General features: G+C 43.5%; 1 protein-coding gene across 1 annotated transcript in view; it reads right to left on the bottom strand.

Moving 5' to 3' along the window:
* Positions 1 to 12,615, bottom strand: part of LOC118707925 (O-acyltransferase like protein) — a 41,271-nt gene extending 28,656 nt beyond the window's left edge. The window contains exons 1-3 of the mRNA XM_045574626.1: positions 12,579 to 12,615; positions 10,945 to 11,084; positions 9,561 to 9,639 (exon numbers count right to left, since the gene is read on the bottom strand). Coding sequence (XP_045430582.1) covers positions 9,561 to 9,639; positions 10,945 to 11,084; positions 12,579 to 12,615 — 256 coding nt within the window. The remainder of the gene's footprint in view (positions 1 to 9,560; positions 9,640 to 10,944; positions 11,085 to 12,578) is intronic.
* Between the last annotated feature and the right edge of the window lie 844 nt (positions 12,616 to 13,459).

Genomic DNA, 13,459 nt, shown 5'->3' on the forward strand with positions numbered 1-13,459 from the left:
AGTGAAGCTAAGACGCACCAATTTAGGACTAGTTAGTCACCACAAGAAAGAGTCTATAAAGATATCAGTGGTCAGATCAGCAGGCTCAGACCTTACTGTGCCTCGGCATTCCCTGCAGAGCCTGGTGGGTGGATCCTCCCTGGAAGGTTCTGACCCAGGAGGTCCGGGCTGGGGCCTGAGAACCTGCCCTTCTAACTAGGTCCCAGGTGCTCATGCTGCTAATCGGGGTACACACTTTGAGAACCACAGGACCAGGGACTTCCAAAACCTCCACAAAGGAGAGGACACAGCATGGTTTAACAAACAGCAACATCAAATGTAAGTAACAACAATGCTGCTTTTCATTAAGTGCCCATTAGAAATGAGACACATTCTAGCCATGATTTCTAATGCATCAACAACCCTACAAGGAGCTCTCTCTCATTCACTGTATTTTAAGACAAGGACAATACTTATTAGATAAGCTCGTGAACTTGAGCATAAAGGTTAAGAATACAGGTTCTACACTTTAGGAGCCTGAACCCACCCCTTACTATATACCATGGGCAAGTTAGTTCATCGCTCTGTGCCTCAGTTTTCCTCTTGATAAATGGAGATCATAAAACCTGCCTTGTAGGGTTGTTGTGAGAACTAAATGTAGCAATGATGATAAAGCAATTAGAAGGAACTTGGCCTGTAGTAAGAGCTCAACTAATGGTGTTGTCTTTATTATTATTGCTGCTAAGTGACAGGGCCAGAACTCAGCCCAGGGTTGTATGAACTTGAAGAATGTGGTTTTTTTTATTCCCTCATGTTACCTTATGTCACCACACTGCATTGTCTAGACTTGTATTCAGGAAGCTTGGGTCTGAGCCAGCTTGCTGTGTGACCCTGGTCAAGTCACTCCACCTCTCTGGGTTTTATTTCCTTATCGGCATACGGAGGAAGGGTGGGTTGGACACAGTGTATTCTAGTGCCCCTTCCACTCCAACACCCACTGTTCCATGAGTCTGGGTTTCTAAAATGTCTAAGGACTTGCTCTGAAATTATGGGTTTCCAGCTACTTGCTGGTAGTATTTGAATTTCCCAAATAAACTCTTCCACTGAAAAAGAAGTGTATTGACCATCGCCATGTCTATACCCGTTGGAAGTTCTATTTCTAATTTTAAAGGAGTCCACTGGTCTTTGTCAATCAACCACTCATTCACGAGCCTCTGGGCCATGGGAACCGGGCCCCAGCCTGACGACCCTGCGTGATCTGAGAAAAGCAGCTTCCTGGCCTCGGAGGCTAAGTCCAGCTCCATTCCCACGGTGACCGTCTGCAGACATCCTGAGAGGCCCCAGCAGCCAGAACCTTCCTTTGTCGTCTTTAACTGCTCAGCACATAAAAGCTTTGTACTTTATCTACTACACTATTGAAAAAAATATTATTTTTTACCCAAGGCCCTACAACAACAGAAAGGAGAAGAAAACAGAACTAGGAATAAAAAGATAAAGTAAGTCTCTTGACTTCCAGATGAAATTTCCTTCACCTTCCTTTTTTTTTTTAAACATGTCCTGTTTTTTACATCAGAGTTTTCCCTTCAGCACGGGCTCAACAGCAGCTGAAAAGTGAAATTCCCTCGTCTCCAATGGTCTTTCTGCAGCTAAATCCTAGAGGAGCTGCCTTTAAGCCCCAGAGCCAAGAAAACAGCAAGTTACAGCAGATCTCACCTGCTTTGACCCAGGAGTCCTTCCTGCACAGCCAGTTATTTGTTGAAGGCTGAGACGTAAAGGGTTGAGCAACAGTGTCCTGAGCCAGAGGACACAGGGGCCCTGGGACCTCGCTCAGTGGGCAAACCTGGATGCGGAGAACACCTGGGTCACAGGTTGACACTGCCCACTACCCCTCAGATGGTCCAGGCTGGACGCTCACAAAATGATATTCCTGGCTCTTTCCAGATCCATCACCACACACCCACTTTGGAGAATGGCAGCAACTTCTAAACCTCTAAGTAGCCAAGAAGCCAGAACAATGCGGAAGGGGTGTGTGTGGCAGGGGAGTGTGTAACTTGGTTACAATGAAGGCATCATCAGCTTTGGCCTTACATTTCCATCAGGGACAGGGGTGCTAAGGGGTTCCACAAGATCTCACCCCCAAACTCCCACTGCTCTGTGCCAAGCACCTTACAGATAGGAGTGTGGGCAATATAAGCTCCACCCTTAACTCCACTCCACCGCAGTCTCTCCTTAGAGGGGGCTGGGAGCCAGCTGGGCAGGGAACTCTGGGGTCCTGGGCACTAAGAGTGGGACCTGGAAGGGCAGGTGCAGGCTCCAGGTTGGCACCTCTTCTTGGCCCTACAGACATCTCATCCAATAGGGAGGACAGCCAGGGGAAGGCCAGTGGAGGGATCCCTAACGTATGGATCCCAGGACAGGATCCTAGGTGCCTAGGTCTGAGGGATGCTGCAGACATCATTCCTCCAAAGCACCCACCCTCTTCTCATGTTAGTCACAAGACTCTGGGATCCTAAGGGTCCTGAGGGGAAGAGACTGAGTAGAACAGAATTGAGCTGTATAGTTCCCAAAATCAAGTTCAAAGGGACTCTGAAAAGAGATTGCTATAGATTGAATTGTGCCACCATCACCCCTCCAAATTTCTTATGTTGAAGCCCTAAACAGTGGCTCTCACAGTTCCTCAGAATGTGACTGGTTCTGGAGACAGGGCCTTTAAAAGGTGATTAAGTTATAACAGGCCACGGAAGTGTGCCCTAATCCAATCCAACCTGCATCCTTATATGATGACACTTGGACAGACATGAGCACACAGAGGAAGGCCCACGTGAAGACAGCAAGAAGGTGCCATTGGCAAGCCAAGGGTAGAGGTCTCAGGAAAGACCACCCTGCCCATACCTTGATATTGGGCTTCCAGAAATGTGGGAAAGCAATTTGTTGTTTGAGCCCCCAGGCTGCAGTGTTTAGTTAAGATGACCCTTTGAAACTAGCATAGGGACTCACCAAAGTGCTATGCTCAATGGGGCTGCACTCAGGCAGGGAACCAGGCCCAGACTCTCATAATAAGGCTGCTCGGTGGGGCTGGTTTGCTGGGCTTACCCAACCCCATGCAACCACCCAAGTCAATGTCCTCAGATCCCAGCAGCACTGAGAAGCACCCACACCCGACTCTGACTTTTGCCACAGTCAATAAAACCAATTAGCAGCCTGTGCTCATTCAGTCAACCTCAAATGTCTACACTGTGCTACACTCTAGATCTACACAGGGAAACGGGGAATAGGAAACCTTTATTTGAGCTGTTTCCCACCGACATCTCAACATGCCCACCTTCCCAAATCTTCCCTAACTCAGACCAGCTTACCACAAATCTTCCCTAACTCAGACCAGCTTGAGACCTCGCTATAAACATTCCCCTTTCTCCTCCCCAGTGAGATTCCCTTCCCCTTTACCCCAAAACTCCTCTCCAGACCTGCCTGTTCCCAGCACTCAATGTGACAATGACTGTTTATTTTCCAGCAGTGTTCCCCAGCAACCTTGGGCACACATTCTTTTCTTACTAACTGAATTATAGGCTTCCCAAAAATGAATAACTCTCAATTTCTTTTGATGGTCCTCCAGCACTCATGTGATGTGACACACAAGAGCCAAATAGAAGAATGCTCAATAAATATTTTCTGAATTAAACTGAGAACAGGAAATATTCTGTGAAATGTTTTGGATTCCTTTTGAGTTCTTAGTCAGAGAGGCACTTTTGTGGATAATTCAAGGGGTTCTTATCCGAATCACTCCATTTTCTCAATCCATCAGGGAAAGATGTATCCCTTGTAGTGCTAGCACCATTGTTCTACTATGGAGGCCTCACAATTCTGATTCTAATTGGCAAAGCAAGATGAGATCAGCCTAACAGAGCATAGGAAAGAGAACAATTTACAACTATTATAAGAGACTGTTGAACATTGATGGCAAGCAGCTCAGTACTCATTGTTTTGGGCCACTGCAAATGGAGACAGTGAAATCACCATATGATATTCTCAAAATTCCATCAAGGCAGGAGACAGAGAAAGCAGAATCTGGACAAAGTTTGTTCACTCAGTGTTAACCCTTAAACCAAGCCCCTTCTTTTCAGCTCTGTATTGTCCCGGTGACCAGGTAAAGTCATTGGCCTCATAAGTAAATTTCAATCAATTTCATCTTACGTTTATCAAGTATGTTCTAAGTATAGATATGGGTTCAGTGGCTGAGTCATCACCCTCCCAACTCCCTGTTGTGTTTAAGGGACCTCAGATAATCCAGCCACATTAGGAAACTGGGTATTAGGTAGTTTTCTGGGTTGAATTGTATTTCCTACCACATCCCCCCCCCCCCCCCAAAAAAAAAAGGTCCAAGCCCTAACACCTAGGGAACTAACTGTGAATGTAATTTTATTTGGAAATACAGTATTTTAGATATAATCAACTTAAGATGAGATCATACTAGGTTAGGGTGGACCTTAAATTCAGTATGACCTGGATGGCCTTATACAAAGAGGGAAGTTTGAGCACAGACACACTGAACAGAACTCCAAGTGATGACAGAAGTAAAGATTTGGAGTGATGCATCTTAAATTGCCCAGGTTATGAAATTGTGCTATAGGATGTGGAAGGAGAGTAGAATATGCCACCACAAAATGCCTAAAAGAGTTTTGATAAGAGGCCTGGCTCTGAGGGAAAGCTATTAACAGAGATAACTTTGATCTGAATATCCCATCTGTATTGCAAAGCAAACATCTAATCACCAAGCACCTGTACTTGTCCTGTGAATCACTCTGCTGTCCTTTGAAGCCCTACACCCCTATCCCACTCCTGAGTCCAAGATGGCATCTAAGCCTCAACTGCCAACTTGCCTTTGGGCTTTGTATTTTTATGGGAAGTATTTTTCTTTTTCTTTCTTTTTTTGGGGAGAGGGGGGAAGTATTTTTCAATATTTCCCATACATATGGAATTAAATTCTTTTCCTGTGAAACTATCTTACATCATTTTAATTATTAAACCAGTCAAAGAACTTAGAAGGGTAGAAAGAAATTTTTTTCCTCCCCAACAATCCCTAGGAAATGGAACTCAGTGACACTGAAATATGCACATATAAATTGTTCGGGCCTGTAACTAGATTTGTAATCATCACATCCAAATTTTATCTAGAATCTCAACACTCTGGTGCTACGTATTTTCATTCTCAGGAACCCACACACGCTGGCTTAAATTTTATTCCACATTCCACAGCAATCACACTGTGCAGTTTTTGCAATATGTTCTGCTCTGCCCAGAGTCTTTTTCCCTCTCTGTGCAATACTGACTAGTTTCTTTTTTGCTTATCTGCTATGGTCTCCATGGGTTAACTCCCTGCCCTCCTGCTCTAAATGAGTAAAGTCTGCACAAACAGCTTCCTCTTGTGATTGTTGAGCTGGTTACCCCCACACTGTGGGGGAAATATTGGCAACTCCATCAAAAGTATAAGGAACAGCTGACAAATCCTTTCCAGATGGGAACCTTTTCCCCTGGGCAAAGACCTTCCCATTTTGATCTACTATCTGTGCAGAGCTGAAGAAATGCTTTGGCAGTGAGGACTGAATTATATCCAAGTCAGCTCTGCTCACCCTAATCCTTTCTCCACTTCCTCAGAAAATCATTAAAATATCTTTGCAAAAGAGAGCAAATTGGTGGTCACCAGATCGGAGGGGGTTGGAAGGCTAAGTAAAAAAAGGTGAAAAGGATTGAGAAGTACAAATTGCCAGTTATTAAAATGGTCATGGGGATGTCAAGTACAGGAGACAGAATACAATCGATAACATTGTAATAACTGTGTATGATGTCAGATGGGTGCTAGACTTCTGAGGTGACCACCTCATAAGTTATATAAAAGTCTAATCACGCCGAAGCTGGTTTGGCTCAGTGGTAGAGCATCGGTCTGTGGACTGAAAGGTCCCAGGTTTGATTCCGGTCAAAGGCATGTACCTTGGTTGCGGGCACATCCCCGGTGAGGGGTGTGCAAGAGGCAGCTGGTCGATGTTTCTCTCTCATCGACGTTTCTAGCTCTCTATCTCTCTTCCTTCCTCTCTGTAAAAAAATCAATAAAATATATTTATAAAAAAATAAAAAAAATAAAAGTCTAATCACTATGTTGTATACCTGAAACTAACATAAAATTGTGTGCCAACTGTAATTGAAAAACAAATAAAATATATTTGTATTAATAATAGCTTCTACCCTCCCATTTTATTCTAATTTTATTTTATCATTCAATTCTGACTAATAAGCTTAACATTTAAAAAACGAGGCTAATTGATAAATCTCTTAAATCATATGAACATTAACTCAGATTTAGGGAGTCATTTATTCACTTGAAATGCTAATTTAATAAAACTGCAAATTTATCTTTGTTGCGAGGCTATTTGTGACTTATTCAACAAGAATTAAAATTAAAATTTGATTTATTACAATCGGTTTTCTTTTTAAAAGCACATAAAATATTTGGCTAGATAAATAATGTGTCTAGAGCTCTAGGGATAATCATAAATTCGGAGGAAAATTAAGGTGATTGAAGGTTAGCTCCGATATAAACACTGAAAAGAGGACTTTTAATAATGTGTGTGATATTGTGACATAATAAATATATATTAGATCTTCATCCCCAGTTCCTGGTACAGAACTCCTAAAGCCCTTGGAATTTCCTGCGTGTTAGAGGTGAGAGGAACAACTGCTGTTATTCATAATAAACTTCTTTCAACCATACTTGAGGTTATGCTAATGAGGGGACTCCTTGGGAATGGGCTGGGGGTGGGTTGCCAAAAAGAATAAATTTTGCCAAAATCAGTTTGGCTCAGTGGATCGAGCATTGGCCTGCGGACTGAAGGATCCCGGGTTCGATTCTGGTCAAGGGCATGTACCTTGGCTGCTGGTACATCCCCGGTGGGGGGTGTGCAAGAGGCAGCTGGTTGATGTATTCTCTCTCATCGACATTTCTAGCTCTCTATCCCTCTTCCTTCCTCTCTGTAAAAAATCAATAAAATATATTTTTTGAAAAGAAAAGAGAAGAAAAGAAAAGAAAGAAAAGAAGAAAAGAAAAGAAAAGAAAAGAAAAGAAAAGAAAAGAAAAGAAAAGAAAAGAAAAGAAAAGAAAAGAGGAAAGAAAAGAAAAGAAAAGAACAAATCTTGTGATAAGAGGGTTGGAACTTTCAGCCCTATCTCTCACCTCTAGAGAAGAGAGAGGGGGTGGGATTTGAGTCAATCACCAGTGGCCAATGAATTAATCAATTGTGCCTAATATAACTTCATGAGAATCCCAAAGGAAGGGATTCAGAGAATTTCCATGTTGACAAAGACACCGAGGTGCTGGAGGAGGGGGGTGCGGGGTGCACCCTGAGAGGGCAGGATGCTTTGTGCCCCTTCCCACACATCTTGCCCTGTGCACTCCTTCCTCTGGGTTCTTTCTGAGTTCTGTCCTTTGTAATAAGCCAGAAGTAGTAAGTAAAGTGTTTCCCTGAGTTCTACGAGCCATTAGAGCAAATTATCAAATCCGAGGAGGGTGTCATGGGATCACCTAATTTGCAGCCAAACCAGAAATGGGTAATCTGGGAACCCACTACTTCCAACTGGCATCTGAAGTAGGGGGGAATCTTTTGGGGCTGTGCCTTTAACGTATGGGGTCAGCACTACCTACCGTTAATCAGTGTTATAAATACATAAGGTGAGGGGGAAATCCCACCTTTGGTGTCAGAAGGGTTCTATGAATAGAGGAACAGTGTTTTCTTTTTTAAAATATATTTTAAAATTGATTTTTGAGAGAGAGGAAGGGAGATGGAGAGAGAGAGGGAAACATCAATGTAAAAGGGAAACTGGCTGAAACCGGTTTGGCTCAGGGGTAGAGCGTCAGTCTGCGGACTAAAAGGTCCCGGGTTCGATTCCGGTCAAGGGCATGTACATTGGTTGCGGGCACATCCCCAGTAGGGGATGTGCAAGAGGCAGCTGGTCGATGTTTCTCTCTCATCGACGTTTCTAGCTCTCTATCTCTCTCCCTTCCTCTCTGTAAAAAAATCAATAAAATATATTAAAAAAAAAAAAAAAAAAAAAAAAAAAGGGAAACTGAATAGCTGCCTCCTGCTCACCACCTACTGGGGATCGAACCTGCAACCCTAGCATGTGCCCTGATCGAGAATTGAACCTACAACCTTTCAGTGTATAGGATGACGATAAATCAACTGAGCCACACTAGCCAGGGATGTATGTTAGTTCTTATTTTGGTAACCAGAATAAACACAAGAATCAACAATTTTAGGTTTTAAAGCTCTTGCTTTAAAAATTTTGAAGGAGTTGAGGAAATTAAACCAGTTTTCATGGAACTAAAATGTATACATTCTGCAGGGTAAGGTCCAAAGTGTTTGGAAGGTCACCAAGAGTTGGATTCAGACTGACTGGCCTGCCTATCCTCTCTATAGAAAGAGGAGATGTATGGGGAGATTAAGTGATTTGCCCGGATCACACAGCTGGGAGGTGACAACCAGGACCAAAGCTGGGCGCTTACCACTAATCCATTACCACATGTGGGCCTCACGCAATCCTAGTTTATCTGGATGTAGCAGCTGACAGACCTCCACACATGGACCCCAGCACAGGACACTCGCAATATAGAAACCAGACACCTCGCCCTAGCTGGTTTGGCTCAGTGGATAGAGCATTGGCCTGCGCACTGAAGGGCCTGGGTTTCAATTCCAGTCAAGGACACATGCCAAAATTGTGGGCTCAATCCCTAGCAGGGGGGTGCAGGAGGTAGCCTATCAATGATTCTCTCTCATCATTGAAGTTTCTATCTCTCTCTCCCTCTCCCTTCCTCTCTGAAATCAATGAAAATATATTACAAAAAAAAAGAAAAGAAAAGAAAGAAAGAGAGAGAGAGAGAGAGAGAAAGAAAGAAAAAAAGAGAGAAAGAGAGAAAAAGAAAAGAAACCGGACATTGCCTACTTCCTCTTATTGTATACTGTACTCAAAATTTCACTTAAAATTTTATTGCATAAAGATGCATCTCCTACCTTCTCTTTATTTTTTCTCCTCCTTCTTGCCTTCTCCCTTTCTATGCCATCACCACCACTCCCAACATCCCCCCCCAAAAAAAATACCTCACAAAACTCCATTAGTCTCAGCTGATTGCATTTATCAGAATGAAAGGTTCATTTGATCCAGAAAAAATGGCCATTCTTGGCTCTGAGGAGTTGGGGTTTTTCAAGCTTTATGCTGAGACAATAGTTTCTCTAGGTATTCTTTGTTGTTGCTAAACCTCACCCAATGATATTGTTTCCATTGCTTTTTAGAGAGAATGAAAGGGAGGGAAGGGGCGAGGAGAAAGAGGGGAAAAATACCACCATAGATGAGAGAGAAACACATCGATTGGCTGTCCCCAACCAGGGCTGTGCCCCAACCAGGGCTGGGGACTGAACCTGCAACCCAGGTACATGCCCTTGGAAGGGAATCGAACCTGTGACCCTTCAGTGCAGGAGCCAATGCTCTAACCACTGAGAACACTAGCTAGGGCCCTCTGGGGATTCTTTTGCACCTACCCAGCTGAGCCATCGCAGTCACATCCTCTTCTGCACAAGAATCAGGGACACACACGCCCACAATGTAGTCAGCTACATCCTGGGAAACAGAAGGCCACAGCATTCCTTACCGCCAACGTCCATGAAATATGTACATACTGGTTCTAAGTAAGTAAGGCTGTGGTGGCACTACACATGAATTCAGCACACTGGGAAAGAGGAAAAGTTGGCTGTCTTTGGGGATGGCTTTTCCATAACAGAGTATTTCCGGTGAATTTATGGAATGTCCCCATGCACCCATATTTAAATAAAAATGTGCTCCAAGGCTTAATGTAGCTGATTATTTGGAAAGCAACCCCCAGTGTGGGAGTTTGCCCCAGAGTATCCCTCTCCCATATTAAAAATTTACACTCCTACAATTTTTAATAATGCTGCCAACTTGTCATTTCACCCTAGCAGGACATGATAGATCAAGTAAAGATTTTACAAATAAATCAAGCCAATAATTAGAATGCCTGTCCCAATAAAACCAATACCAATTATAAGTAAAGGTCTCTGGGATGCTACTGAACATATGACTTGCATGATTGTGTAGGCCTGACCTTTTGCTCTGATAGTAAAACCATTCATCTGCTTTGAAAACAGGATGCAACATTTGTACACATTGGTTAAATTCTGAGGCAACCATCATAACTCTCCGGGGGACAAATGGAGCTGGGTGACAATCTCCCTATGTCCAATGGTTGACCATTGTCAGACCATTTTATAGTATTAATAGCCGAGACTTTGGATTGCTTGTCATTTTATACTGTTGTTATTAGCCAATCAGAATTGTATTTTCTTTTAGCGTTGTGACATGCATAAAGTCTATCTTTGTATTTAATAGGAGGCCATGCTTTTACTAGTCCCTCCCTCCTCCCTCCACTGCCCAGCAGTAAAAAGATAACATGCTTAGAAGATAGTGAGCCTAGTGATAAGGTGTTAGAAGTCCCAGCCTATCTGCTAGGATGACCTCAAATTCCTGTGTTGCACTCTGTTTCTGGGACAGGATTATGGGTAATGGGAAGTCTACTTTCCCTTGTGTTCTGAACACTGATGGTAAGTCAGGAGTTAATGCTCAAGAGTATTGGCTGGGACTTGACCTTGGCGTTCCCACGAAGGTCCTCCAGAGGTCTTGCCCCATATAATACAGTAGGAGGAACATCTAAAGGCCTATGTGGTCTGTGAACAACTGCCTCTTATAATGTCCCACACTCAGAGCAACGTTCTGCCACTGTTTAAAATTTAGTTTTAACGTTTTGAAAAACAACTGAATAGGTGTTTTGTTTTTTTAATTAAGAAGACTTATTGGCGAAGTTGTAATGGGTTCCACAACATGAGGTTCATGCACGCAGTGCACACTCACCTGCAGGATGTGAAGCTTGCAGTACTGACCCTGGAAGCTCCCGGACAGGGCTTGGGTGGAGAGGCACTCGCTGTAAGATCCCAGTCTATCCACGTTCCCATTGAGGATATTGCTCCCAAGTTTCCCAACGGAGTCATACACTGAATTTCAAAGCAAAAGAAGTGGGCAAAGTTAGCTTCCTTGTGTCACTTCCAAGTGAATTTATAGGCACTCCGTTCCACCATTTAAATCTATCAAAGTTAAATGCCCAAAACAAGAGACATGTACCGTATTTTTCGGACCATAAGACGCACTTTTTTCCCCCCAGAAGTGGGGGGAAAAGGTCCCTGTGTCTTATGGTCCAAATATAGCCTACACATATACTTTAAAAAAAAAGTTTTTTTACTTGCCCGGCTCTGTGTGGTCTCTGTGTGCTTGCCCGGCTCTAAAATGGTTCTAAATGCTGCTGTTTACTTTACAGGGTTGATTACATGTGTTTATGACTGTGATGTTAGGTTTTAATGCACATAAAATATTTTAGGACACTATTTGTTTCAGAATCTTTTTTTCTTCATTTCCCTTCTCTAAAAACTGGTGTGTCTTATGGTCCGGAGCGTCTTATGGTCCGAAAAATACGGTATATTCAGATGCCACTCCCTGAGCCTGCATTTTGCACCCACGATCCCTCTCAATTTTTAGAAATGACTTTGTGCTTCAGATCTCCTGCTTCTCCATCTGTCACTCAGTGCTACATAGTGCCAAACCCTATGTGCAGCACTATGGTTTTTTTTCCTTATACATGCATACTATGATAAAGTTAAATTAGGTACAAGAGATTAAGAATAAAAACTCATAATAAAATAGAACAGTTATACAATATACTGCAATCAAAGCTAAGTGAATGTGGTTTCTCCCTCAAAACACCTCATTGTATACTGTACTCACCTTTTCACTTGAAGGAAGCACTTTACAGCTTCTCTTCGGCAAATCCGAACTGCCAGCACCATTACTCTTGTGCTTTGAGTCCATTATTAAGTAAAATAAGGGTGACTTGAACCCAAGCACTGAGATTCCCACAACAGCTTATCTGATAACCTGGTGAACCTACTAAGTGACTAACAGGCAGGGGTGTGTACAGTGTGGAGATGCCGGACAAAGGGATGGAGTACAGTCAGGTGGGATGCAGCAGGACCACTCGAGATCTCATCCCATTACTCAGAATGGCCCAAAGTTAAAAAAACAAACCTGTGAACTATTTATTTCTGGAGTTTTCCATTTAATATTTTCTTTTTTAAATATATTTTTATTGATTTTTTTACAGAGAGGAAGGGAGAGAGATAGAGAGCTAGAAACGTCGATGAGAGAGAAACATCAACCAGCTGCCTCTTGCACACCCCCTACCGGGAATGTGCCCGCAACCAATGTACATGCCCTTGACCGGAATCGAACCTGGGACCTTTCAGTCCGCAGACGGACGCTCTACCACTGAGCCAAACCGGATTCGGCCCATTTAATATTTTCTAACCAAGGCTGAGCACAGGTAACTGAGACCACAGAAAGCAGAACCGAGGAAAAGGAGAGATTCCTGCCATCAACAGCAAACCCTTGGAGGACAGCCATCTCCCTCCTTTCCACAGGCCAGTGCTGCTTTCTACAGGCATGCCTCAGAGATGCTGCAAATTGGTCCTCCATCGCCGCAGTAAAGCGAGTATCACAATAAAGCGAGTCGTAATCTTTTTGCTGGTGGAAGGTCTTGCCTGCAATTTATAAAAGTCACAACATCTGTGAAGCACAATAAAGCTAAGTGCAGTAAAACCAGGTAGGCCTGTATGGGACTGAGTAGTTTCAACAGAGAGTGTACAGCCCACAAAACCGAAAGTATTTACTGTCTGGCCCTTTGAGGAAAACTTTGCGGACCTCTTGTCTAGAGCTGCGATTCTCTGTCCTGGGCAGACCTTAGGATCATCTGGGGCGTATTTTAAAACTTCGAATGCCCAGGCCCCACGTTCACAAAGGGTGACTCAATTGGTCAGGGTGGGGCTTGGGCATGAATTGCTTTTTCAGAATTTCCCAGGGGATCCCTGTGCAGCCAGGCTTGGTGACTGTAATCTTTAGGATTAATTCCAGTCTCCTGAGCATGGTTTCAAAGGCCCTTCGTGACCAGACTTGTTTCTCCAGCCTCATCCTCCTACCCATTTCCTCTGCTGTTGTACAGGATGCTGCAGGCCCGCACTTGCCTCTCCTTCTGCCTGGAATGTCCCTCCTTCCCACCTGCCAGGAAAATGCTGAGTCATTCTTTAAGTGTTGGCTGAAGAGTGCTCCCTCTCCCCAACCCCAGGAAAGATTCCAGACTCTTGCTCAGTGTATCACACCAAAAGGCACATTACTATTTACCTGTCTCTCATGTGAGAGAGGCCGTGTCTTCATTAATGGAGACAAAAAAGGAGCTCAATAAACATTTGCTGAGTTGAAATAAATTTTGAGAAAATTTAGTTCAATACCTCAAATCCAAGTCCACCAGTGTATTTTGAGATCC

This window comes from Pipistrellus kuhlii, unplaced genomic scaffold (assembly GCF_014108245.1).
Source record: "Pipistrellus kuhlii isolate mPipKuh1 unplaced genomic scaffold, mPipKuh1.p scaffold_m20_p_6, whole genome shotgun sequence".
Taxonomy (NCBI): domain Eukaryota; kingdom Metazoa; phylum Chordata; class Mammalia; order Chiroptera; family Vespertilionidae; genus Pipistrellus; species Pipistrellus kuhlii.